The sequence below is a fragment of the Ceratotherium simum genome, chromosome 3, assembly GCF_057802395.1.
Source record: "Ceratotherium simum simum isolate JZ-2026a chromosome 3, ASM5780239v1, whole genome shotgun sequence".
Lineage (NCBI taxonomy): Eukaryota > Metazoa > Chordata > Mammalia > Perissodactyla > Rhinocerotidae > Ceratotherium > Ceratotherium simum.
The window spans coordinates 61,111,300-61,138,371 of record NC_141902.1 but is presented as its reverse complement, the minus strand read 5'-3'; the positions used below and the strand labels follow the sequence as shown (position 1 = coordinate 61,138,371).

At 35.8% G+C, this 27,072-nt stretch overlaps 1 protein-coding gene across 4 annotated transcripts in view; it reads right to left on the bottom strand.

The window, feature by feature from the left end:
* Positions 1-27,072, bottom strand: part of MAP2K5 (mitogen-activated protein kinase kinase 5) — a 252,190-nt gene that overhangs the window by 137,987 nt on the left and 87,131 nt on the right. For all 4 annotated transcript variants that reach the window (XM_087428587.1, XM_004421737.3, XM_087428588.1 and 1 more), the window contains exons 10-13: positions 18,828-18,896; positions 18,655-18,736; positions 6,565-6,626; positions 1,591-1,639 (exon numbers count right to left, since the gene is read on the bottom strand). In XM_087428587.1, coding sequence (XP_087284713.1) covers positions 1,591-1,639; positions 6,565-6,626; positions 18,655-18,736; positions 18,828-18,896 — 262 coding nt within the window. The remainder of the gene's footprint in view (positions 1-1,590; positions 1,640-6,564; positions 6,627-18,654; positions 18,737-18,827; positions 18,897-27,072) is intronic.

The following is a 27,072-nucleotide window of genomic DNA, read 5'->3' as shown; positions in this document are numbered from 1 at the left end:
CAAAACAAAGAGTGAAACTAAAACCAAATAATTTAGATACAGGAAATACTAGAGGCATATCTACTTATCAGCATGATTTCTGATTTTAAAGACGAAAAACAAAGATGATCGCAGAATAACTAAATAGTATTTCCCTACCCACTATAGTCGTAAGTGTTACTAAGATTCCTCACAGAAAGCTATGGCTAGTGAGAATTCATTACAAGCCAAAATTATGCTGCATGCCCAGAGTCCTAAGGATCACTTTAATAATAACATTTGCATTTCCATGGCAAGGTCCTTTTAATGAAGGCTTTGCTATTGAGAATTGATGACTTCCTTGAGTTCCTTTGTCAAGTGGATAGCAGATGTCAAATCAACAAAAATCAATAAAATGACAAGAATTGACCCCTGTGTTAATTTCTATTAAAATGGCTATAACCACTTTATGGGTTGATGAGAGTGGGGAGGTGGGAGTACAGGGAATAGAAACAATATAAGTCATATTATGTTAAATACCATTCTCTCTTAATCTTGGTGGTTTTCTCTCACCCACCAGATGTGTTTACATGCTTACTTACACCCAGGAAAAGTAATGCTAACACAACTCAGCTCTCTCTCCCCACATCTACATTTTGTACCAACTATACTCTAGAAATAGGGCAGACTGGCTTTAAAGAAAAATGTGGTTTATGATTCGATTTAATCAGCATAAACACTCAAGAAATGAATTGATATTTTACTTGTCAAATCTATACACCCTCTTCAAAAGAGGGAGGAGGATTAAAGAAGAAATTTGGAATCACTAGGATATTAAAACTATCACAACAAAAAACAACCCTTAGTGACAGATGTGATACTACAATTGAAGACATCAGTTGTTTTCTTTCATAGTTGAAACCTTTTTTTAAAAAAACTTTCCTTTAATCACAATTAACGCACCAAATGTGCATAAAGCTAGGCCGAGCAGATGCGTAAAATGAAACAGTAATATTAGTAACATTAGCCCCTGAAGTTGCTTTATTATAGTCGGTTTCTTACTTAATAATTTGCTCCAAATGAATTGAGACATTTTGGGAACATTAAAGAAAGCAAAGGGAGGTTCCTTTTGCAACATTCAACAGTTATCTGATTATTCTCTCAAGTGTTCTGTTAACAGAGTAGGAGACTAATTTCTGACACTTTCACCAATTCCTTATTTAAAGTTTCACTCTCAAGGTATGTGAAGCAATCTCTTAAGGAACAGTGCGTGATGATATATGAAACATTAATAAAAGGAAGGGATGAAACTGTATAAAAAGTGAAGCTTTTGCATTAACTAGAGTTAAATAAGAAAAATAAGATCCTGTCATTTTCAAACATATGAAATACCTTTTTACATATTTGGTAAACATGATTCACAAAAATACAATACTAAGTTTATAATCTAAATCAGAGCAGTTGAGGGAGAAAATTCAAAAAATAACATTTATAAAGCAACCATATTTTTGACTACCAAATATATCAGCTGGCTTAAATACCAGATCACTTACTCACTACAAAAATCAAGGTATCCAGAAAGCTCCCCATCCCACCCCAAATTAAGTCAGAGCTTGTAAGCTCAGTACATACCTCTATGTAAAATCTTTAAACTCCACAGGTAGGTAAGGCCTTTAACAACCTAAATTTAAGAAAGACAAAACAGTACAATGATGGTTTTTATAAGGAACCTTCCACATTTAAGTATATAATCATAAAACCATAATTTTTCTTTTAAAACTCTGTGAACCAATAGGCATTTATTAAACATCTACCATTTCTGTTCCAGGCTCTGTGTAATGAGCTTACAATGTTCTGAAGATAAGGTATAACAAGTGAAAGAAATAAGAGTATGTGCATATAAAATGATCTGGAAGTGCACTTAACTAAGTTTTTAGCGGTGAGGTGGGTGGGGCAGAGAGGGACAGAAAACAGAGACAAAGACTTTTACTTTTTATTTTTCTATACTTCTGTATGTGAAATCTCTTTTAAAGTCAAGACATTTATGACCAAGAGGAGACATTTTTAAAAAGTTAACTAATGAAGGCAATGGGTGGAACAGAGGTCGCTTTTCCTACCAGTAGTCGGAAGGCTTTACCAAGTTGCTGGGCCTTGAGTAACAGATTCAACTGATATGAAGAAAAGAGAAGAAAGGCCGAAGTAAAAATATATAATCAAAGTGTTGGGGCAGTGTACTCTTCAAAAATATAAGGTCATGAAAGATAAACACTGAGACACTGTTCTAGATTAAGTCCTAGAGATCCACTCTTCAGCATAGTGCCTATAGTTAACAATACTGTATTGTATACTTTAAAAATTGCCAAGAGGGGCCGGCCCGGTGGCTTAGCAGTTAAGTGCACGCGCTTTGCTACTGGTGGCCCAGGTTTGGATCCCAGGTGCGCACCGACGCACCGCTTCTCCGGCCGTGCTGAGGCCGCGTCCCACATACAGCAACTAGAAGGATGTGCAACTATGACATACAACTATCTACTGGGGCTCTGGGGAACAAAAGAACGAGGATTGGTAACAGATGTTAGCTCAGAGCCAGTCTTCCTCAGCAAAAAGAGGAGGATTAGCATGGATGTTAGCTCAGGGCTGATCTTCCTCACAAAAAAAAAAGAAGAAATTGTTGTAAAAGGAGATGCACATGTGTTTCTTCACACCCATTGACTCTGTATGCACATGAATGTGAACTTACCAATTTCAAGGCTGACTATTAATAATTTGGTATCAAATCCAAAAAACAAACCACTATTACTCAAAATTTACTACAAGAATTTAAAAGTACCACTCAGAAAATTTTAAGTGAGTCAGGATTATAAGAACAAGAAAACCTACCATTATGAGAAGTAACTGAGTGATTTATATATCTTGAAAATGATGAAAAGAGGGTTGGGGGCTAAATATGCAAGAATTTCAGTTGATCAAGAAAGACTAAGAGCAATAGTAAAAACAGAAATGCAAAGAGAGAAACTCAATTTCCAAATACTAAAGATCTGGAATAAGATAAAAATCTACATCAATTAATGCTGAGCAGAGGTTAACATACTTTAATTGTTCTCATAGAATGGAATGTTCTACTGAAAGATTTGCTAACACTGTATGATCAATTCCATGATATGTCTGTCTATTTTAAGAGAACAGAATACATTTTTATAGCAAATAATTTCTTCCAGGGTTTGGAATAAGTGACATTACAATAACATACATGTGTTCTGGACAATAAGATAATAAAAAAAGAAAATATCAAAATAGTAATAACGATAACTAACAGAGGAGGAGGAAACAGGACAAAAATATTTCCTTAAATGCTTATACAAAATAACATCAATAATGAAAATCATTTTTCTTTGAGTAGTAGGACGAAGTCATCTTATTTAGCATGGAAGTAATCATCTTCTGAGTTCTGGAAATAGGGTTAAACTTCTCAACTTACAAGCCTAGTTGCACATTATAAATCTTCCCATTAAAGATAGCTCATCACTAAAACTTGGTCCCACAGAAAATGAATAATCAGAAAACACACAAGGGAAAGGCAATCCATCATATTCAGATTATCAGGCAGAAAGAAGTAAAAACAAATACTGATTTTATGATACCTGCTAAAATTATAAATTTTGTTATAGATTTAAAAATAAAATATTATTTTTCCAACTTTGTCAAAATAGATTACACTTTTCTTTAGAAGCATATAAGAATCAGTGTACAGGGAGCTAGATATTTGTCCACTGAAAATCTAGAGGGTATTATGTATTGGTATTCAGTAGGCTAGGTTACACAACAATGACTTCACAAAGCCTTGACACTAAAAGTACTTATATCTGCTGTCAATCACTCACTCCTTGACATGTCAAGTGCACATCCTTTCAGGGACAACTTCAATCAACACTGGCACTCAAAATATAGCGCACAGTGTTACTGCTTCAGAAATGAGAGGAAAAATAAAATGTGTTAGGTGGCAGGGAACGACAGGCATTCATCTTCATAGGAGACCAGATTCAAAAGGAAAGTGGATAAAAATCATTGAGCAAGTTGGAAAGCTGAAATCAGCCAGTTTATACGGATTTCTTTTTCTGGGAAAAATATTCTCTTGTCATACATCCTACAAGAGAAAATTTGAACAACATATCATAAAGGCTACAGGAGTCCAACCTGTAATGAACCCTGGATCTTTGGACCTAGACTGCATTCCAGATTATTAGAATCTGGAAAATAAAGTTAGTTTGGGGAGGGAAAGATGCCTAGATGTGGTTCTAAGATATGAAAGGAATCTGAAGCAACTGTATGTGTTACTCCATTATTCTCTCATATGTACTTCTCTTTTTTTCTTTTTAATCTTGTTCTCCTTTTCACTCCTTCCTCTTCTTTTTTCTCATTCTCTTAGGAGAGCAGAATGAAAGAGCATGGGGCCTGGAGTCAAATAGCCCTGGGTTTAAATTATTACTGACTAGTTATATGATAACTCTAGGAAAGTTATTTAACCTTTCTAAACTTCATCTTGCACATGTATAAAATAGGTTCAATAATCTACACTTTACAGAGTTGCTGTAAAGGTTAAATGACATAATATCCGTACCTAAAACATTTATCAAAGATTGGCACAAAGAAGTCTTCAATATACATCTATTTTCCTCCTCTCTCCCTTTGATTCTGTTGCTTCTGACTTAGCAATAGCGCCCATGTGCTTGCTTTCGTGGCCTCACAGAGGGAACGCAAGGGAATAAGGTTGACGCTGTCTTCAGAACACTAGAGGAGAGATAATCAAGGATACTGGGAACTCAATCAGGCTTTGAGAACATTTACTTTACAAATCATGACCTACAACCCATCAATTTGCTAGTCTTATTTTGATTGGTAGAATCCTTCCACTGGTGTTTGTCAGCTGCAACAAAGGATTACCCAAGTTTGTAGCCTACTCAAATTACACTAAAAAATATACTTTGGAGGCATTATACAAGCATAGGCCCCAGCAGAGTTAATAAAAAGTGGCAGATGAAGAGCAAGATTATCAAAAGCATTTCTTCTACTCTGACCGCAGGCAGTTTTCATTACTATGACCTGACGAGCCATAAAACCTGGAGAAATTGAACACATTTTAGGAAGGAAAAAAAAACCCCTAATTTTTAAAAATATAAGGGCAAATATAAACAGTGCTTTGGGCTAGCACTTATTTTAAATGTTTTTCACTAAAATAATTTTTGTCATATTTTCAATTCCCCAATAGGTAAGCTCTGTATTTTTTTTTTTTTTTTTTGCTGACTCCATTCACTTCACAGGCTTCCCACTCCAGTAGAATTGAAAAGACCTCTGGCCTTGTGTGGATGCCCTACACAAGAGGGAGGTAAGATTTATGAAGTTCAGGAAGAGCATGCTTCTTTACTGAAGAAGGTAGATTCCTATTTTAGTCAAGTTCAACAGATAATTGAGTACACAGAACTCATAAACTTTTTTCATTTTCAATTGGTATCCTTGCCTTTTTTCGCTCTTTATTATACGTGTTATTAAACTTTAGAGCCAAGAACTGCCAAAAGCCACAAAGCATTCATCCCCCCCAAGATTAAAAGAGGAAATGAAACATTTTTATTTTCATCTAAAATAGTGATTTAAGTACTCAAATTTCATACTAAACTAATTTACCTAAACATGTAGATTAGAAGCTACTTAGCAGCAATAGCATCAGAAGAAAAAATTCTCATCACCCTGGGCAGTTCACACTAATAATTAGAAAGAAAAAAGGAAAGCTGTGAATTACAATGAACTAAAACTAAATAAGTGTCCATGTTGGATTAAAGGATCTGAGTTGTCAGCTTGATGTATAATGAATGTGAAAATCAGCCATTTAATTAAATGGTACATGGTATAATCACTTTGTTCTGCATTAAACTGCTTAAGCTATCAGAGTGCCTTTAGTTTAGCAATTGTTTACTATTACACCACCCCATGACTTCTCTTAGACACTGTTTAGCCTACATTATCCAAATTTGAAATCCGGAGCTCATATAGTAATGTTAGTTTAAGTTGATATATTTCATCAGTTTATTAGGGAATATAGAAAATAGAAAAACTGCTTTTAGTCACAAAGGGAATAAATTCCTGGATATAGTTGGTGAAAAAATTAAAAACCAAGAACATATAAAGTCTGCAAAAATCTTTAAGAATAGAATAGTATTTTCTTGTAGACTGTTTTATTTTAATAATTTAGACTTCAAAAGTATTTTCTAATCACATGCCTATAACTACAAAATGTCCCAATAATAGCTTCTTTTTGAAGAACCTGGAAATTTTACTGTTTAACAAGAGCACTAAGCTCCCTACAAACACACAGAACTAGAACAGGTCAGAGTACTCATAAGCCTGAAGGATGTCATGTGACTATGTCATCACTGTGGATTGACCTATGAAGAGAAGAAAGGACAAAAATGATAAGAAAAGGGGGTTAAGAAGGCCCTGGCAGTCAACAGGGATTGACGAAAAAGAAAAAAAAGATAATGAGGCTATAAAGAGAATAAGGTTTGACTAGAAAGATTAAATCACCCAAATTTCATAAGGTTGAAGCCATATACTCACTGCTACTGCAATTCTTCCAAGGACATGCTCTGGAATTTTTCTATATACATCCAAAGATCCCCCTGTAGAGACAAACATATTGTGTTACTACAAATGAAACTACTGGAACAGTGCACTGGGCTCCTCCTCCGTGCATTCATTCTAAGAATATTTTTTTTCTCTTCTTACATCATGCATTGGATATCTAGCATAAAACTGGTTTTTAGCCCAATTTTATTTACAACATAATCATACTTCCAGATGAAGCATAACTAGATACTTCCATTCTATTTCCAAGTGTATAACCACATACAGGTAAAAACTGAAGGAAACTAGTCAAGGACAGACTAAGAACCTGCACTTCATGTGAAGTTAAACACACACACAAAACTACAGATCAATAGGACAATCACATTTAGGTATCTACCTTGTGTAACAGTTTTCTCAAATGTAAACCAGGACCCTATCTTAAAATTTTCACATTAACCAAACAAAGGCTGGTAAATATAAGGTCCAAAATACACATAAAAACTAATAATGTAAAATAGTAACGTTAACATCTATCTAAATGAATGTCACCCTTCAAAATCGGTACCAAGACAAGCAATCAATCTATTCCAAAGATTCTAAGTTCAAAACAATTTTTTTGGAACTTCTCTTTGATAGCACTTTGAAAACCACTTTATAGAGTGAAAAAGAAAAACTAATCTTAAGTCATTACATTTTGCACTAAAATAGTATTCACTCACATCCTTCATCTTCACCAAATTCAGCTTTTGGCAGTTTCCAAAAACCAAAACCACTAAACTGTGAACATAATAAAGGCATGGGCCATGCTGTTTGCTTGTTGTTTTTTAAATTTTCATCAACCTATAAGTTAGCACAACTAGCAGATAGTAGATATTCGATAAATATCTGTCAGATGAATAAATAAATGAATTAAAATCACCGTGAATTTCACCAGATAGGTAGAGTTGCTCTGAACATAGTTTCAAAAGAAGGGACTGCAAACCACTTGCGGCAACAACAATATCACTGACATAACTGCATAACTTTCCTAGGACGCTATTTTAAAGGAACTAATATTCACTTGGAAGTATAAATTTGGGCATGCTGGTTAAATTTTTAATCTTACACAAGTAGTATAAGAATTTCAGGAAGATATGCAAAGAACCACTACTTTACTCATATTAATGATATGATTATATAAGAACTATTTTGACACTATATAATAACCGTTCTTTGAGTCAAGTTGAGGTGTACAGTCTTTTGGTTCTATAAAGGAATTATCCAGGATATCTGAGAGATAATTTCTCTTTCTACCAAATGCTTAAAATTCATATTAACTACTTTACTACTGGATGATTTATAAGTATGCTTCATAAGGTATTAACATGGAACATGTTATTCTTTTGAAATGAGGTTAAGTCTGTTTTGCAAAAAGAATATTTTTACATGTCAAGTTTTCCCAAAACGGAACATCAGAGAAAAAAATTTTATTTCCCTGTAAAAAAATATATAATATTTTTATATATATAGCTACTGGCTTTGTATTTATCCTGTTTAAAGCAGGAAAATGATCATTTCTTCAGGTAACTTTGGCTTGTAGTTTCCTGATTCTGACAATAAGCTGGAAAACCATGGTGTGACTAAACCTTATGCTTTGGCTCTGGGTGCTACCGGAAAGATAATGAAAAAAAGACACTTCTGCAATGAGCTGAATGAACCATCTTTAGTTACTAAAATAGCGTTTTTACTATAGATGCAATAAAAGTGAAAATATGATAGAAAAAACATTTTACATTCTCACTGATCTTTCAGATGAATTGGCAGTTGCAAGGATGAACAGTCTCAAGAAGATCAAGATTTACATGTTGGTATTTCTGTCTGGCCCCAAGTCCTCTCATCACTACCCTCTAGTCACCTTGGCCTTCTTGTTGGGACTTGATTACATGGTTTGCTTCTACGTTGGAGTATTTATATTTGATAATCCCTCTGCCTCAAAGATCTTCCCCATGACCTTCCCTGAGCTGGCTCATTGACACTAAAGTTTCTGCTAAAATGCCACTCCCATAAAAAAACCATCCCTGACCATCCTATCTAGCATCTCCTCTCCTATGAGTTCTCATCTACCCTGCTTTATGTTCTAACTAGACTCATCCTTCTCTGAGAGTGTATTGTATGTTTCTTGTCTGTCTCCCTTTCTAGAACTTAAGCCCCATAATGACAGGGATTAAGTTTTCTTCACTGTTGTATCCCCATGTTTAAAACAGTGTCTGAAAGAAAGTGCTCAACAAATATTTAGAAATAAATGACTAGGGCCGGCCCCGTGGCTTAGTGGTTAAGTGAGCGCGCTCCGCTGCTGGCGACCCGGGTTCGGATCCCGGGCTCGCACCGACGCGCTGCTTCTCCGGCCATGCTGGGGCCGTGTCCCACATGCAGCAACTGGAAGGATGTGCAGCTATGACACACAACTATCTACTGGGGCTTTGGGGGGAAAAAATAAATAAATAAAATCTTAAAAAAAAAAAAAAAAGAAATAAATGACTAATAGATTAAAATAGATGATGAGGATTTATACTAAAGGAATAGTTTTAGGGTTGGGAGAAAGTTGAAAAGAAGTTTAACTGTAATGAGAAGGAGAGAGAAGGAATAATAGCTAGAGGGTGGTACATAGTTTTTGGTTCATATTTTTTTTTTGGTACATTTTGCTGTTCTACAGAGAGAATGAAGGTCCAAAGACAGAGGGTGACTGACGGAGAAAACTCTACCCAGTGGATGCACGTGTGGAGGGACTGACCTTCAGCAGCTCTTCACTCAAGAGCTGCATCAGGTGGGTGCAGTTGTGGCTAGTTCTAGGTGCAAAAGCAGGTATGAGAGCTCATACCTGATAGTCGATGTTATCTCTGAGAGAGAAAGAAAAAGACAGACCAGGGGAGGGTAATAAAATTTTAGAATAATTGATGTGGAAATAACAGAGAAGATGGGAATGAGAGAACAAAACTTAAGAAGTGGGAAATTTTAGGAACTGGTTAGCGTGGAGTAAAGGGAAGCTGCCAAACAGGAGTAGGAGAAAGCACTTTAGGCAGCTCAAGTTTAGAAAGTGAGGAGTCTCGAAAAACAGAGTTAAACATAGGCTGTAAAGTGAATATTTTAAGTTAAAAACCTAAAGTATTAAAAACAACTAAAAGATGACATCAGCAAAAATGGCAGAATAAGGACCTTTGAAAATTCTCTTCTTCACAAAAGCAATGAAGAAACAGACAAAAATTGTCAGAATCAACTTTTTCAGAACTCTGAAAATTAGCCAAAGGATTGCAGCAACCCAAAAATTATTTATTCAAGATAAATGCCTGAATCTTGGTAAGAACAGCAAGCTTTGTGGCATTTTTAACTTGTTCTATTCCCATTGCCATCTCTCCAGCTCCACTGCAGCCTTGAAAATCAGGAGCCTACAACCACAGTGAACAACAGAAGCCTGACAGCCACTGGACAGGCAGAACTGAGTAGATGCTCCTTCAAATCCACATTCTCAGAAAAGTTTCATTTTTGACCTGTCTGGTGGTTCCATGGAAGACCTCGCGTGCAATGCTGTCTTTATTTGACCTCACTCAGAGCTTGCCAAGTACAAAAACACCTTTTCCTTAGGGGCATTTGTTGAAAACAATTAGAAGCAACTGATTAACTTTGCAACTGACTGAGGTGGTAGATAATAGCTGGGGTAAACAATAGGCTAACCAAAAATCTTGAAAGGAAAAGCTGGGGAATGAGATGTCCATAGAGGCTTTGAAAAGCTTTAACATATTCTTGAGAATCTAGGACATGTGCATGTAAAAGGCTGTGTGCATGCTCAGGAAGGCCCTGAGGAGGCTTTAAGCAGTTAATTTGGGCTGAACTACACAAGCAGAAAGCAAAGACTAAGGCAGAGTTATCAACTGCCTGGGTGAGTGTTGAAGGTGTGCCCCAAAACACACACAGAGACTCTCAGAAAAGAATGGGAGACTAATTTATTAGCTCCAAGCATTTAATGAAATCTCTGTCCAATCATCAGCCGACCAGTAAGCTAGCTAAAAAGAGGCTTCAGTAGTCATATACTGAAGACTCAAACATTACAGAATAGTTGAGAAAAGTCACTTAACATAACAGTCACATGTTTATGTAAAAAACAGCAACAACAACAAACTCTGGGGATGAGGGAGGATCTGATTTCCAGAGGTAACACATTACATAATTTAAAATGTCCAGTTTTCAACAACAACAAAAAGTGAGACATGTCAAGAAACAAAAAGTATGGCCCATACACAGGAATAAAGCAATCAATAGAAACTATCCCTAAAAAAGCTTACACATTGGACATACTGGAAAATATCTTTAATCAGCTATTTTAAATACATCTATATACCTAAAGGAAACAATGTGTAAGAAACTAAAGTAGGAGGGTGATGTCTCCCCAAACACAGGATATCAATAAGGAGACAGAAATTACACACACACACACACACACACACACACACACACACACACACAAATTCTGGAGTTGTAAAGGACAACAATCGAAATGAAAAAGTCACCAGAGCATATCTGAGCAGGCAGAAGAAAGAGTCAAGGAACGTGAAGATAGGTCAATTGAGATTATCCAGTCTAGGGAACAGAAGGAAAAGAGAAGAAAGAAAAATGAACACATTCTCAGAGACCTGTAAGACATCATCAAGCATACCAACATATGTGGAACAAAAGAGCTGAAAGAGAGGAGAAGGAAAGAGGCAGAAAGAATATTTGAAGAAATAATGGCCAAAAAGTTCCCAAATTTGATGAAAATCATTAATCTACACATCTACGAAGCTCAGTAAACTCTAAGTAGGATAAATTAAAAGAGACCCACACCTAGACACATTATGAAACTGTCCATAGACAAAGGCAAAAAGAGAATCTTGAAAGCAGCAAGTGAAGCATCACATCAATTACAATGAATTCTCAAAAAGATTAACTGCTGATTATTCATCACAAACCATGGAGATCAGAGGCAACAGGATAGCATATTTAAACAGCTGAAAGAAAAAGGCTGTCAACCAAAACTCTATATCCAGCAAAACTATCCTACATAAATGAAGGAGAAATTAAGACATTCCCAAATAAACAAAAACTAAGGGAATTCATCACTCGCTGACCTACCTTACAAGAAATAAAAGGGAGTCCTTCAGTCTGAAGGAACTTCAGATTGAAGTTACTAGACAGTAACTCAAATCGACATGAAGAAACAAAGAGCACTGATAAACGTTACCATATAGGTAAATATAAAAGACAGGATAAATGTATTTTTTGTTTATAACTCTTTTTTTCTCTTATCTAATTCAAAAGACAACTGCATAAAGCAATAATTACAAATCTGTGTTGATGAGCACAACATATAAGGATGTAACTTCTAAGACAGTAACAGCACAAAGAAAGGGGAAGGAATGAAGCTATATAGGAGCAAATTTTTGTACACTATTGAAAGGAAGTTGGTATTAATCTGAGCAAAGTTGTTACAAGTTAAAATGTTAATTGTAATCTCTCAGGAAACCAAGAATATAACTAAAAAAAATACAGTAAAAGAAACCAAAAAAGAATTTAAAGGGTACATTAGAATATATCTATTTAACATAAAAGAAGGCAGTAATGCAGAAACAGAGGGACATAAAAGACATAAGACTTATAGAAACAAATAGTAAAATGGCAGATATAAATCCTACCTTGTCAGTAATAACATTAAATGTTAAGGAATTAAACACTCTAATTAAATGAGATTGACAGAATGGATTAAAAAATGATCCAACTATATGCTATCTACAAGAGATGCACTTTAGATTCACAGACCCAAACAGCTGAAGGTAAACAACAGAAAAAGATATAACAAGAAAACAGTAATCAACAGGGAACTAGAATGACTATACAGACAAAATAGACTTTTAGACAAATATTGTGACTAGAGACAAAGAAACACATTTTATAATGATAAAAGAGTCAATCCATCAAAAAGATATAACAATTATAAACATATGTGCCTAACAACAGAACGCCAAAATACATGAAGCTTTTCTGACAGAATTGAAAGGAGAAATAGACAACTAAAAAATATTAGTTGGAGACTTCAATACCCTACTTTCAATAATGGATAGAACAACTACACTGAAGATTAACAAGGAAATAAAACACTTAACACCACATACCAACTAGACCTAACAAATATCTAGAGAACACTGCACTCAACAATAGCAGAATACATTCTTATCAAGTGTACATGGAATATTTTCCAGGACAGCAATACATTAGGACATAAAACAAATCTCGATAAATCTAAAAGGACTGAAATCATACAAAGTATGTTCTCTGACCTCAAAAGAATATTAGAAATCAACAACAGAAGGACATTCAATGTGGAAAATAACACACTCCTAAATAAAAAGGGGTCAAAGAAGAAATCACAAGGGATTTCCTTTGTGGGGAATTAGTAAATACTTTGAGATAAATGAAAATGAAAACACATCTCAAAACTTCTAGGATGCAGCAAAAGCAGTGCTTAGAGGGAAATGTACAGCTGCAAACGTCTACATTAAATAAGAAGAAAGATCTTAAATCAATATCCTAATTTTCCAGCTTAAAAAAACAGGAAAAGAAGAGCAAACTAAACCCAAATATAGTAGAAGAAGAAATTAATAAATATTAGAGCAGAGATAAAAGATACAAGAATAAAAAAAAATAGAGAAAATCAAAGAAATCAACAGTTGGTTCTTTTAAAAAGACAAAGAAACTGACCAACTTTTAGCTACACTGACCAAGAGAAAAAGACTCAAATTACTAAAATCTGGAACAAAAGAGGGAACATTAATATTGACTTTAGAGAAATAAAAATGATTATATAGGAATACTAGGAATAATTGTACACCAACAAATTAGATAACGTCGATAAAATGGACAAATTTCTAGAAAGCCACAAACTACCAAAACTGACTCAAGAAGAAATAGAAACTCTGAATAAACCTATAACTGCCTATAATTAGTAAAGAGATTGATTGGGAATCCAAAAACTTCTCACAAATATTATTCAGCCTTAAAAAGGAAGAAAATTCTGACACATGCCACAACATGGTTGAACCTTGAGGATATTATGCAAAGTGAAATAAGCCAGTCCCCAAAAGACAAATGCTGTATGATTTTACTTAAATGAGGTACCTAGAGTAGTCTAATTCATATAGACAGAAAATAGAATATTGGTTGCCAGGGGCTAGGGGTAGGAGGCAATGAGGAGTTACTGTTTAATGGGTATAGATTTTCAGTCTTGCAACATGAAAAGAGTTCTGGAGATGGATGGTGGTGGTGGTCGCACAGCAATGTGAATATTCTTAACGCTGCTGAACTACACACTTAAAAATGGTTAATATGGTAAATTATATGTTATGTGTATCATGCCACAATTTAAAAAAAACTGTTGGGAAAGGGTCTTACACATGCAGTCTTTCAAACCCCGCTTGGCCACAAAAGAATGGGCCTTGGGCCTGGAACACTTGCTCACCAAGAGATAAAGAGCCCACATAGCCTGTGCTGGGATAATCTCCTTGTTTGGAAACATCCTTCTCTGTTTCAGGCTCAATGTGTACACCTTTGTCCTGCTTACGCATGTGCAACAACGGCCCTCAGGCATGCCTCCCGCTTTCAGCATTTCTGACTTCAAAGGAGTGGAGGCGGGGGGGTTCCATTTGCTGCAGCATAAGAGGGATGTGTGTGGGCCAAGTGGCCTGCCAGGAGGGACCTGCTACTGGCCATGAGAAACTGACATACACTATTGAAGGTTCGTCTCTTTTTTTATGTGAGTAAACCATTGTTCAAACCAGTGCTTGACTGCACTGTGTTTTCCTTGGAGACTCTGATACCAAGATGCAGTGGGCAGAAGTACTTGGACTTCTCCTGATAATAGGCAACAGACGCCACTTGACCATAAAAACTACTCACAAAGAAAATTCCAGGACCAGATGGCTTCACTGGTGAATTCTACCAAATGTCTAAAGAAAAATTAATAACAATTTTTCACAAACTCTTCCAAGAAATAGAAGAGGAGGAAACACTTTCCAACTTATTCTTTGAGATAGAATTATCCTGATACCAAAACCAGACAATGACATTACTAGAAAAGGAAACTAGAGACATATCCCTTAAGAATACAGATGCAAAGATCCTCAACAAAATACTGGTAAACTGAATTCAGCAACATATAAAAAAGATTACACATCATGGCCAAATGGAATTATCCCAGGAATGCAAGATTTGTTCAACACACAAAAATCAATTAATGTAATACACTATAACTATGGAATAAAGGACAAAAAAACACATGATCATTTCAATAGAGAAAAAGCACTTGACAAAATTGAATGCAGTTTCATGATAAAAATATTCAACAAACTTGGAAGAGAAGGGGAATTCCACAACCTGATAAAGGACTTCCACCAAAAATCCACAGCTAACATCATACTTAATGGTGCAAGACTGAAAGCTTTCCCTCTAAGATCAGGAGCAAAAGAAGGATGCCTGCTCTTGCCACTTCTAGTCAACATTTTACTGAAGGTTCTAACGAGGGTAATTCAGAAAGAAAAAGAAACAAAAGGCATCCAGATTCAAAAGGAAAAAGTAAAAACTACCTCTATTTGCAGATGACATGATCTATATAGAAAACCCTAAGAAATCTGCAAAAACACAGTAGAGTTAAAAAATGAGTTTAGCAAGGTAGCAAAATACAAGAGCAATATACAAAAATCATTTATATATCTATACACTAGCAATGAACAATCCAAAAATAAGAGTAAGAAAAGAGTTCAGTTTACAAAATAGCATCAAATAATAAAATATTTAGGAATAAATTTAACAAAAAAATTGTACAACTTGAATACTGAAAACTACAAAACATCTGAAAAAAATTAAAGAGGATCTAAATAAATGGAAAGACATCCTGTGTTCATGGAGTAGAAGACAATATTGTTAAGATGGCAATACTCCTCAAACTGATCTACAGATTCAATGCAATCTTTATCAAAATCCCTGCTGGTTTTTTTTGCAGAAATTGACAAGCTGATTCTAAAATTCATATGAAAATGCAAGGGACCCAGAATAGCCAAAACAATCTTGAAAAAGAATAAAGTTGGAGTACTCACATTTCTCAATTTCAAAACTTACAAAAAAAGCTACAATAATCTAGAGTAATTAAGTAAAAGTAAGCAAGTACAGTATAGTACAGCCACAAGGACAGACAAATAGATCAATGGAATAGAATTAAAAGGCCAGAAATACATTTTACAGTCAATTAATTTTTGACAAAAGTGCCAAGAAAATTCCAAGGGAAAGAACAATCTTTTTAACAAATGGTGCTGGAACAACTGGATATCCACAAGCAAAAGAACGAATTTGGACCCCATCTCACACCATATACAAAAACTAACTCAAAATTTATCAAAGACTTAAATTTAAGAGTGAAAACTATAAAACTCTTAGAAGAAAAGAGCTGTAAATTTTCATGAGTTTGGATTAAACAATGGTTTCTTATTCATGACATCTAAAGCACAAGCAATCATAGAAAAAATAGATGAACTAGATTTCACCAAATTTAAAAACTTTTGTGCTTCAAAGGACATTATCAAGAAAGTAAAAAGAGAACCCACAGAATGGGAGAAATATTTGCAAATCCTGCATATGATAATGCCTAGTATCCAGGATATATAAAGAATTCTTACAACTCAGCAACAGAAACACAAATAACCCATTTAAAAAATAGACAAAGGATTTGAATACACATTTTTCCAGAGAAGATATACAAATGACCAATAAGCACACGAAAAGAATGTCAACATCACTAGTCATTAGGAAATCTAAATCAAAACTAAAATGAGATACCATTTCATACCTACCAGGCTATAATAAAAAAGACACACAATAACAAGTGTTGGCAAAGATGTGGAGAAATTAGAACCCTCATATATTGTGGCTGTGAGTGTAAACTGGTGTAAAATGAAATGAAACAGTTTGGCAGTTCCTCAAAAAGTTAAACAGAGTTACCACATGACCCAGCAATTCCACTCCTAGATATAGACTCAAAAGAACTGAAAACATAGGTCCACACAAAAACACGTTCACAAATGTACACAGCAGTATTATTCATAATAGGCAAAAAGTGGAAACATCCTTGGGGGCCAGCCCAGTGGCGTCGTGGTTAAGTTCAAGAGCTCTGCTTTGGCAGCCCAGGGCTCGCAGGTTCAGATCCCGGGTGCAGACTGATGCATGGCTTGCCAAGCCACGCTGTGGTGGCATCCCATATAAAGTAGAAGAAGATGGGCATGCATGTTAGCCCAGGGTCAATCTTCCTCAGCAAAAAGGAGAGGATGGGCAACGGATGTTAGCTCAGAGCTAATCTTCCTCACACACACACAAAAAAGTGGAAACATCCCAAATGCCCATCAACTGATGAATGAGTAAACAAAATGTGGTATATCCATACAGTGGATTATTCTTGTCACAAAAAGAAATGAAGTATTGATACACGCTACAAAATGGATGAACCTTGAGAACATTATACTAAGTGAAAGAAGGCAGACAGAAAAGCCACATACTGTATGATTCCATGTATATGAAATGTCAAAAATAGGGAAATCCATAGAGACAGCAACTAGATTAGTGGGTGCCAGGGACCAGAGGGAAGTGAGAGTAGGAAGTGACTGCTAACGGGTAGGGAGTTTGTTTCCAGGGTGATAAAAATGTTTTGGAATTAGTGGATGGTTGCCCAACCTTGTGAAAATACTAAAACCCACTGAATAGTACACATTAAAAGGGTAAATTTTATGGTGTCTCAATATACCATTTCAATAAAGAAATTTTTTTTTTTTTTTTAAAGATTTTATTTATTCATTTTTTTCCCCCCAAAGCCCCAGTAGATAGTTGTATGTCATAGGTTCACATCCTTCTAGTTGCTGTACGTGGGACTCGGCCCCGCGTTGGACGGAGAAGTGGTGCCTTGGGGCGTGCCCGGGATCTGAACCCGGGCCGCCAGCATCAGAGCGCGCACACTTAACCGCTAAGCCACGGAGCCTGCCCAGAAATTTTTTAATTTAACTGAAAAATTGAAGACTTCAAAAAAATTGATGAAAAGTCCCCAAATAATAACATGTATTGGTTCTATGAACCCATTTTTTCTAGTCAGTCTCTTCGAATGGTAATTGTCATGCTACCCATATGGTTGTAAGACTTTTAACTCTTGGCATCTACTATAACTAATTTAGAACACATTATACACCTTATTATAGTATCAAGGTGTCAATGTTGGCTCATTAAAAAGTCTTGCGGGGCATGAACGGCTTTAGTAATGTACTGAGAATCCCCAAAATGAATTAAGTATATAAAAAAAAAGTTGAGTTTTAATGGGCTAGACATTGAAAAACTAAATATGTAACATTTAAAGACTGTTTTGATTTAAAATGGGTAAACAATAACAATGATGACATCATTTCACTGATAGGGTACCAGGAAATCTGCATTTTGCCATAAAATTCAGATGAAGAAAGATTTACCAAAATAGAAATGAATAAAAAATACAGAAGGAAGGAAAGGGCTAGAGTCCAAAGAAAAATAAACACATCTTGGCTAAACAGCTGTGCTGAAAAACAATTTCTTATCTTGCAATTAAGAACTGATTTCTTTCTAAAAGACACAGGACATTGGGTTAATAGATTTCTTTAAAAGAAAATCTGTTTTGGCTATTGAAACATTAAAAGAATAGAACATCTGTTTTGCAAGTAAAGACAGATTGTATGGAAGAATCAAATATCAAACCACTGATTAGACTAGCATTTAATCTGTTCTATTTAAATTTTCAATAAAAGTAAATGAAATTACATTCTTGAAATTATAGCTCAGCTCCAAATATCTAACACCAGGAACCCCTAACACTAAGATGTTTTAGAGTATAAAGGAGGTAATTATTAGTATATTTTAATCATTTTTAATTCTACTTGACGTCTATTATCAGAACCACGTTTTAAAGCACTCTACCCTCAAAATCATTTTTGAAGCATTATAAAAGGGAAAACTCACCATCCATGAATTCTGTACATATTGAAATTCTGTTTTCTACAAAAAATGCACCATAAAACCCTATGATATATGATGAATCACACTGTAACAAAAATAAAACAAAAGTAGTTAAAAACCTGCAAGCCAAAACCATAGGCATGCTTTATAAGAAAAAATGACCAAGAAAATATTACCTTATAAAGAATTTCCAATTCAGACATAATTTGCTTCTGAAGTTCCAGTGTAATATCTAGTAGTATGACCTAAATATAGAAAAGGAATCAACATTCACACATTTATTCACGTTTAAAGTGAATATAACTATACTATGAAATATAAAAACTAGAAAATATGGTGTTTATTCATTCGCCCTTTCTCCTCCCCACCACTACAATCCCCAGTAATACACACTGTATCCACATCTGTGTTACCCTTTGTACTGGGAGTGGTGGTAGAGAAGTGATTGATGGGGCCAAGGAACAAGCCAGGTCTCAAAGGTCAGTATTAATGGCTTTAAAAGTCAGTTAAGTTATAACACCCTTAATTTATATACCCTATCTTGGCCACATTGGTTATTTTCAGAAGAGGAAGATAGAAATGACCCTGAAACCATTAAAAACGAACTGTCCTATAATTCAGACACTAGGCGACAAGCAGGGAGGATGATGAGTGAAAATGACAGGGTTTTTAGCTTTGAGAGAAATAAGGAGTTTTTAAAATACATCATCTTTTTCTACTTTTCCAGTGGGGTAATGTTTCCTTGTTAATACTGTTGTAAAATGTTGGAGCTTGAAGGAACTTCAGAAATGATTTCATCTAACCCTCTTCTTTTAGAGAAGGACATCAAGGTTCTGAGGAGCCACTCAGCCTGGCAATGTGGTAGCGTCAGGGCCCCTTCCTGACTCTAAGGACTGTCACTTTCCAGTATGTCCTGATGCTTCATGGTTTTCCTTAAAATATCAACCACTGAGTCAGATTCGTAACACAGAAATGTAAAGTAGTTTATTTATAAACTTACCTAGAATAAATTCTAGTTTATTACAAACACTTATTTTTTAAAAAAGACCATCAACCGTTCAAATTTTACTTAGCCACTTCAGTGAAGTAAATTCAAGGGAAATTGTTTTTTACTTAAAAAAGACAGTGATGAGAATAAAATAACTGGAAGACAATTTTTAAGACTCGTGGTCAAGTTTCTGACTCCAGACATTTCTAAACAAAAACTTAACATTCACGATTACTCTGATCGTGTATATACCATCCAGTATTGAACTACATTTTGTATGAAAACTGCAGAATATGTATAATCAAACTGGAGGGAAAAAAAACATAAATTATGAATTGCAAACTGCTGACAGAGCAAGGAAAGAAAAGGATAATTCCAAAACACACATTTTATAGTACTGACATCCAACTGGGAGAGGGAAAAGTGAGGGGAAAAAAAGGCATAGCCAGTTTCTATGAAGAGTTTGCTTTAGGGTTATTCATAAAAGCTCTCACTAAACTAGATGGTAAGTGCAATACAAAACTGCCAAGAAACATTTAAATATTTCTCTCGATCAATAGCCATTTGCCAACAATATTCACTTACATTTTTGTTCCTGTATAAAACTTAGCAACAAAATAAAATCATCTAGTGTTGTTTCAATTCTATGCCAAAAAATATGAGAGCTATTCACATCACTATGTCAAGTACAGGGAATCTTTCACCCTAAAAAACTCTGCTAAAAGGAATGAAGTTATTTACCTTAAAGCAGTGGTTCTCAACCCTGGCCTCCCATTATAATTACCTTTATATAAAGGTATTTATATAAACATACAAGGGCATTTTAAACAAATCCTGATGCACAGGCCTTACCCCAGAATAATGGAATCAGAACCTCTGGGGTTGGGCCCACACCTCAGTACTTTTTTAAAACTCCCCAGGTGATTTCTAACCCAACCCACAGTAAGGTTGAGAACCACTTATTTAAGATTTCAAAAATGTCATTTATTCTGTGCTTAGCATGACTACCAAGATATATTGCATCTCGAGGCCCCCAATCTAGAAATGACGTGATTCCACATGGCTAGCCAACACCTTAGAATTAACCCCAAACTACCAGCTATAAACATACCACCCCCTGATCAAGAACCTTAATTGAGTTCCCATAGCCTAGCATAAAGTTAAAACTCTAGCAAGACATTCAAAGAGCTCTTCCACAATGTAGCTCCAACTTGTTATTCTAACTCCTTCTCCTACTACTCCCTACCACAAACCCAATCCTCACGTGAAATGAGATGATTTTTATTGATTCACAGACATGTCCTGTGCTTTCCTCCACTTCCAGTCTTTGCTCCTGCTGTTCCCTCCACATGAGGTGCGCTTCCTCTCTCCATTCCAGTCAGTAATTGTAAAACCTTTTCTACCTTTTAGACCCAGCTTTAATGCTGCCACCACCTCCACGAAGCCAATCCCAAAGCCCTCCATCAGAATTTATCTCTAGCTCTGGCCCTGTATATTTCTCCTTATCACATTCTGCCTTTAGCATTTATGCCCCATCTCCTAATAACAGAAGCCTAGACTGTACAGAGTGGTTGTGAGCCCCTCAAGGGCAAGGACTGAGTCTTGTGCATCTTTCTCTGGCCCCTTTCCCCTACAGCCAGCACAGGGTTATACTCACGGTAGTGCCCATTAAGTGATGTGGTATTTAATTAAATACCATAATCCTCTAAATAAGAAATCTGGTTTCTAGATAGGAAGGAAGGGAACTGCTTAATTTCTACAAATGAATTTAAAACCAAAGACAAAAACACCAAAATAAATAAAAGTGCCACGCTGACCTAAAATGTAGCAAGTAATATCGTATTTGTGGAGCCAATCCATTGCATTCTAATAGGTCTTAATCATTCTTGGCATTTGCTATAGTCCAGAATAGTGGAGATTCCATAATGAGGCAAAAGTGAATAAAGTCATTTCTAAGATCTTGAGAGAGAAAGTAAAATCCACCTTAAAATAACTCTACTGAAATGCTTCTTATTTTCTGGGAGACTTGGCACTCTAGGTGGAAGGATAATTCTCCTTCCCCTGGGCATTCCTGTGAGTGAGCTTTAAAACTGCTAAAAATAAACAAGTCCAATTCCTTATCTGAAAGCAATGGAAAAAATAAAGGCAAATATTAATTTCCTTTTTGAAGTATAAGGAAAGTATGGAGTTCCTGAGTCTTCATTATTATTGTTATTTTTTCTCCTCAGGAAGAGCCAAAATTTTCAAACTGGAGAGAATTTGAACATGAAGCAGTTCATGGAGAAAGGGTTAAGTGAGAAACTGAAATACCTGAGTGCATTTCTGCTGCTCTCCTCTACACCTCCAGGACAAAAAAGGATGAGTTGTCAAGTTAAATACAAGCAGTCAAGTGACTGAATTATAATTTACTCTGTGCTCAATTTAAATTAGTGTGAGGCTATTAAAATATACAGTATAAATACGGCAATTCATCACAAGCTGTCATGGATGACTTCATTTATTTGCTGGAGTGGCACACGCTCCACTAAAGGGAAGGAGAGCAAAATCACAGGTCAAATTAAGCCGCTATTCTGTTTTAATTCGCTTATTTAATCTGTGGCGACATAATTGTCTTTTACAGTATGTACAACTCAGAAAGGAAATTTGGGAGGATTACAGTCAGTATACAAATGATTAATCAAATGGTCCATTTAAATGCTAGCTTAAAAGCAGCAGAAACCCAAAGCAGTCAAAGAATGATAATCAGCACATGCCATATACAATGCTAAGAAATTTCCTATTAGAAGATTTTTCCCAATTAGAAATAAACAACACTAGGACATCTATTAAGCTCTACTCTGAAAGATTTTATAGAATACGTTAATGGTATAAAAAGGTTCTGTTCGCAAGATGGCCAATAGTATTTTTATTTGTTTTCTGTTCTACTTGTTTGCAATTGTCTTGCTTACCTCTCCCCCGCCAAAAAAGCTAGTTAGAAACACATTTAATGAGTTACATACAGTCATTATGAAATAGTTATTTTTAAAATATGATTAGCATCATTTTGAAAATGCTCTCTCTGAGGCACAAATTTTTCTAAATTCAGGGGTACAAAATAAAAATTTAAGGTACTTCTATTCATCCCAAAATTCAACCTGCTTTTTAAAATATCTGAAGTGATATTTTCCCACCTTTGAAGTCTGAAAAGAGAAATATTACAATATGCTTTGTCTAAAAAATAAGAACATTTAGAAGTAAAAAAAATAGAAATGTTTTCAGTAGGAAGAAAAAAGTAACAGATTTTCAAGGACTCTCATTTAATTGCTCCCACAGACATTCAAAGTGCGGGTCCAACTGACGACTTGACTTAGGAAATTAAATTTCTCTCATCATTCTGTGCAGGCATCAGAGCCCTGCAGGTGATTCTGTTTAGACAAGGACTGTGATTTGCTACTCTTCACAATGCCTCTGTGACACCAGGCAGCCTGATGTCACAGCTAAGGTCACTGAGAGGTTCAAGTGACATGCTTGAAGTCACACAGAAGTCAGGAGAGGGTCAGGAAAAGATCAAATGCACTTCTAACTCTTAACCTTTCATTTCACCCTTTAATATAAAAAAAGCTAAGAAATACTCTGGGAGAGAGCAATGGTCCATACAAAGAACACTATGGGACATTTTGTATGTGAGCTGAACCTGCTTTCAAGATGCTACTTCAAAAGAGGAACAAATGAACTAAAGAACAAATGAAAGAACAAAATTTATTTATTCAGTCACTCAACAAATTATGTGTTGAATATCTAGTCATTACATTCAGTGATCTGTACCAGGCCCTATATGCAAGGTTCTGCATGATTCAATTGGTAAGACAAGAAGATAAATAAGATCTGTTCCCCACTTACTAATAGAGGAAATGGACATGTTTGCTAATAGCAAAATACAAGGCAGAATGTGATAATACCCATCAGAGACACATACAGAGAATTCTAGAGAGGTTCAGAGAAGTGAGTGAGTGATAGATAAACCATGTGTGACAGGATTTATCCAAGTAAGTTCAGTAGAGGAGCGGGCTTTGGAGCTGACCCTTGAAGAGTGCTAAGGATTTTGATAGGTGGAGATACGGGTGGAAGCATTCTAATTAGAGAGAAATACGTGAATCAAAGTGTTCAAGTGAGAAAGTACCTGGGTTCAGACAAGGTAATGAGTTCAACTTAAAAGAAGCAGAGGTTTCAGAAACATAAGATAATGTTATAAAAGTAGCTGATGACATATTGTGCAAGATCTTGAGTTCCATCCCATAAAATTTTTAGTTTATTTAGGAAGTAATTTTAAATTTTTAAATTTTAAAGACTTCAAAAGAGAAGAAAAGATGTAATCAGAACTATGCTTTAGGAAACCACATCTGAGAGGAGTGAGAGGGAATATAATATAGAGGTTAAGAGCATGGACTTGGGGCAAGTCTTGCCTGGATTCAAATTCTGGTTCCATTACTTATTAGTTGTAAGCTAGTTAACTTCTCTGTGCCTCAGTTTCTGCATCTGTAAAATGGGGATCAATAATGGCAACAACTGCAAAAGGTCGCTGTGAGCATTCAGTGAGGAAAATGTATGCAAAGTAGTTGCTGAGCACAGTATAAATGACCAATAAATGGCAGCTTCTATTTCTGAGAGAACAGTTTAAAAGCTGATCAACATGCCTAACAAAAGACAAAAACAAGCAGCTGGATTACAGTGGTGACAAGAAAGGAAGAGATACTAAAAAAAAAAAGCAAAACCAGAAAAATCAACAGGCTTTCAGACATTTTTAGCTAAAAAAGGACAGTGACCCCCGAGAGATGGAAAACAAATGAGATGAGTTGTTTGTCCTACGACTGTTCAGCTCACTGACCAGAGCGAGTTTCCAGGCCCCCATGCAGGAAGGGGAATCCAGGTGAAGCGCAGCCATGTCCCTAAATTGAGGAGACAGAACTGGGAGTCTGAGGAGGCCAAGGCCGCTAGAGTTCATTAGCAGAGGAACAAAGGGAGAAAGCTCCAGAGATCTGCCAAGGGGACCATGGAGTCTTCAGCTGAGTAATGATTAGCACATGGATGCCACCTGAAGCCTGGGAAAGAACCACCAGAAAGGACCAGAGGAAACAATCTCCAGACCTCACACTAGGCAGAAAGAGTTTGTGCTCCCACCAGCCCAAGGGAGAAAAACTTACAATTGCCTGGGTGCTGGGTAGAGTATTCAGATGACTACTGCCTCAGTTGAGTGGGGCAAAATAGTTCTAGACTAACCACTGGGCTGGTCCCATCTAATAAAGCTTAAAAGCAAGTCTTGCAAAGATCAAATTGTTTCAAAGTCACTAAAGAGCATCTCAGAATAAAGCTCAAGAATATTTACAGGAATGCAAAAATATCTAGCACCTATGCCACATGACTGGCACCCAATAAAAAATTATAAGGTATTAAAAAACCAAAAAAATACAACCCAAAATGAGGAGAAAAAGCAATCAGTCAAAACTGACCCCAAAATGACACATATGATAGAATTAGACAAGACCATTAATTCAGTTCATTTTATTCCATATATTCCATAACTATATTCCATATATTCAAGAAGGCAGAAGAAAGATTGAGCATGTTAAGACATGGAAAATGTAAAAAAGACCTATGTAAACTTCTAGAGATAAAAAGGACAATGTCTAAAATGAAAAATACATTGGACAAGATTAATAACAGATGAGACAATGCAGATTAAAAGATGAAAACTTGAATATTTGACAACAGAAACCATCCAAAAATGAAACATTAGAGGGAAAAAAAGACTAAAACAAACAAACAACAGAGCATCACTTTGCTGTGGGACAACTGCAAGTGACCTAAAACATATGCAATTTAAGTCCCAAAGTGGGGGAGGGAATCCTTGAAGAAATAATTGTTAAATTTTTCCAAATTTGATGAAAGCTAAAAATCCACAGATCCAAGAATCTCAACAAATCTTAAGCACATAAATCATGAAGAAAATTACATAAAAGCTCATCATAATCAAACCGCATAAAACTAGTGATAGGGGCCGGCCCAGTGGTATAATGGTTAAGTTCGCTTGTTCCGCTTTAGTGGCCCCAGGTTCGCCAGTTTGGATCCTGGGCGCGGACTTACACACTGCTCATTAAGCCATGCAGACATGGTGTCCCACATAGAACAGCTACAACTCTACAACTATGATACACAACTATGTACTGGGGCTTTGGGGAGAAAAAAGAAAAAAGAGGAAGATTGGCAACAGATGTTAGCTCAGGGTCAATCTTCCTCAAAACAAAACAAAAAAAGACTAGTGATAAAGGAAAAATCTTAAAAGCAGTCAGAGAAGAAGTCAGTTTTAATGCAGAAAGGCATAAAGATTTAAAATGTCAGTAAGCTTTTCACCAGAAAGAATGCAAGCCAGAAGACAGTGAAACAAAATTTTTAAAATACTGAAAGAACAATCAATCTAGAATTCTCTATCTGGAGAAAATATCTTCCAAAAATGAAAGTCAAATATACACCTTTTAAACAAGCAAAAGCTGAAAGAATTCATTACCAGAAGACTTGTGTAAATGTAGGGCCGGCCCCATGGCTTAGCGGTTGAGTACACGCGCTCCACTGCCGGCAGCCCAGGTTCGGTCCCGGGTGCGCACTGACGCACCGCTTCTCTGGCCATGCTGAGGCCACGTCCCACATACAGCAACTAGAAGGATGTGCAGCTATGACATACAACTATCTACGGGGGCTTTGGGGGAAAAAAAAAAAGGGGGAGGATTGGCAATGGATGTTAGCTCAGAGCCAGTCCTCCTCAGCAAAAAAAGAGCAGGATTAGCACAGATGTTAGCTCAGGGCTGATCTTCCTCACAAAAAAAAAAAAAAGAGAAGAAAAGTAAAAGAAGGAAGTCCTTCAGACAGAAGAAAAATGATACCAGATGGAAGTCTGGGTCTACACAAAGGAACGAAGAGCACTGGATTTCGTAAAAATGTGAGTAAACATAAAATGAATCTTTTCTTACTTTTTAAATGGCTTTAAATCACTGCATAAAGCAAAAATAGTAACAATGTTTTGGGGTTTATAACATATGAGAAAGTAAAAGATATGATAATAACAAAGGTCAGAATGAGGGAAATGAAAGTATACTATTGTAAAGTTCTCGTACAATAGATCAAGTGGTACAATGTTACTTGAAGGTAGACTATGATAATTTAAAGAGGAATACTATTAACTCTAAAGCAACCACTAAAAAAAAGGACATACAGACAGAACAAATAGGAAACAGAGAGCAAGATGACAGATTTGAATCCAAACATATCTTTAATCACGTGAAATGCAAATGATCTAAATAACTCAATTAAAAAGTAGAGATTATCAGACTGGATTAAAATACAAGAGCCAACTACATGCTGCCTACCGAAAATCCACCTCAAACACAAAGACACAACAGGTT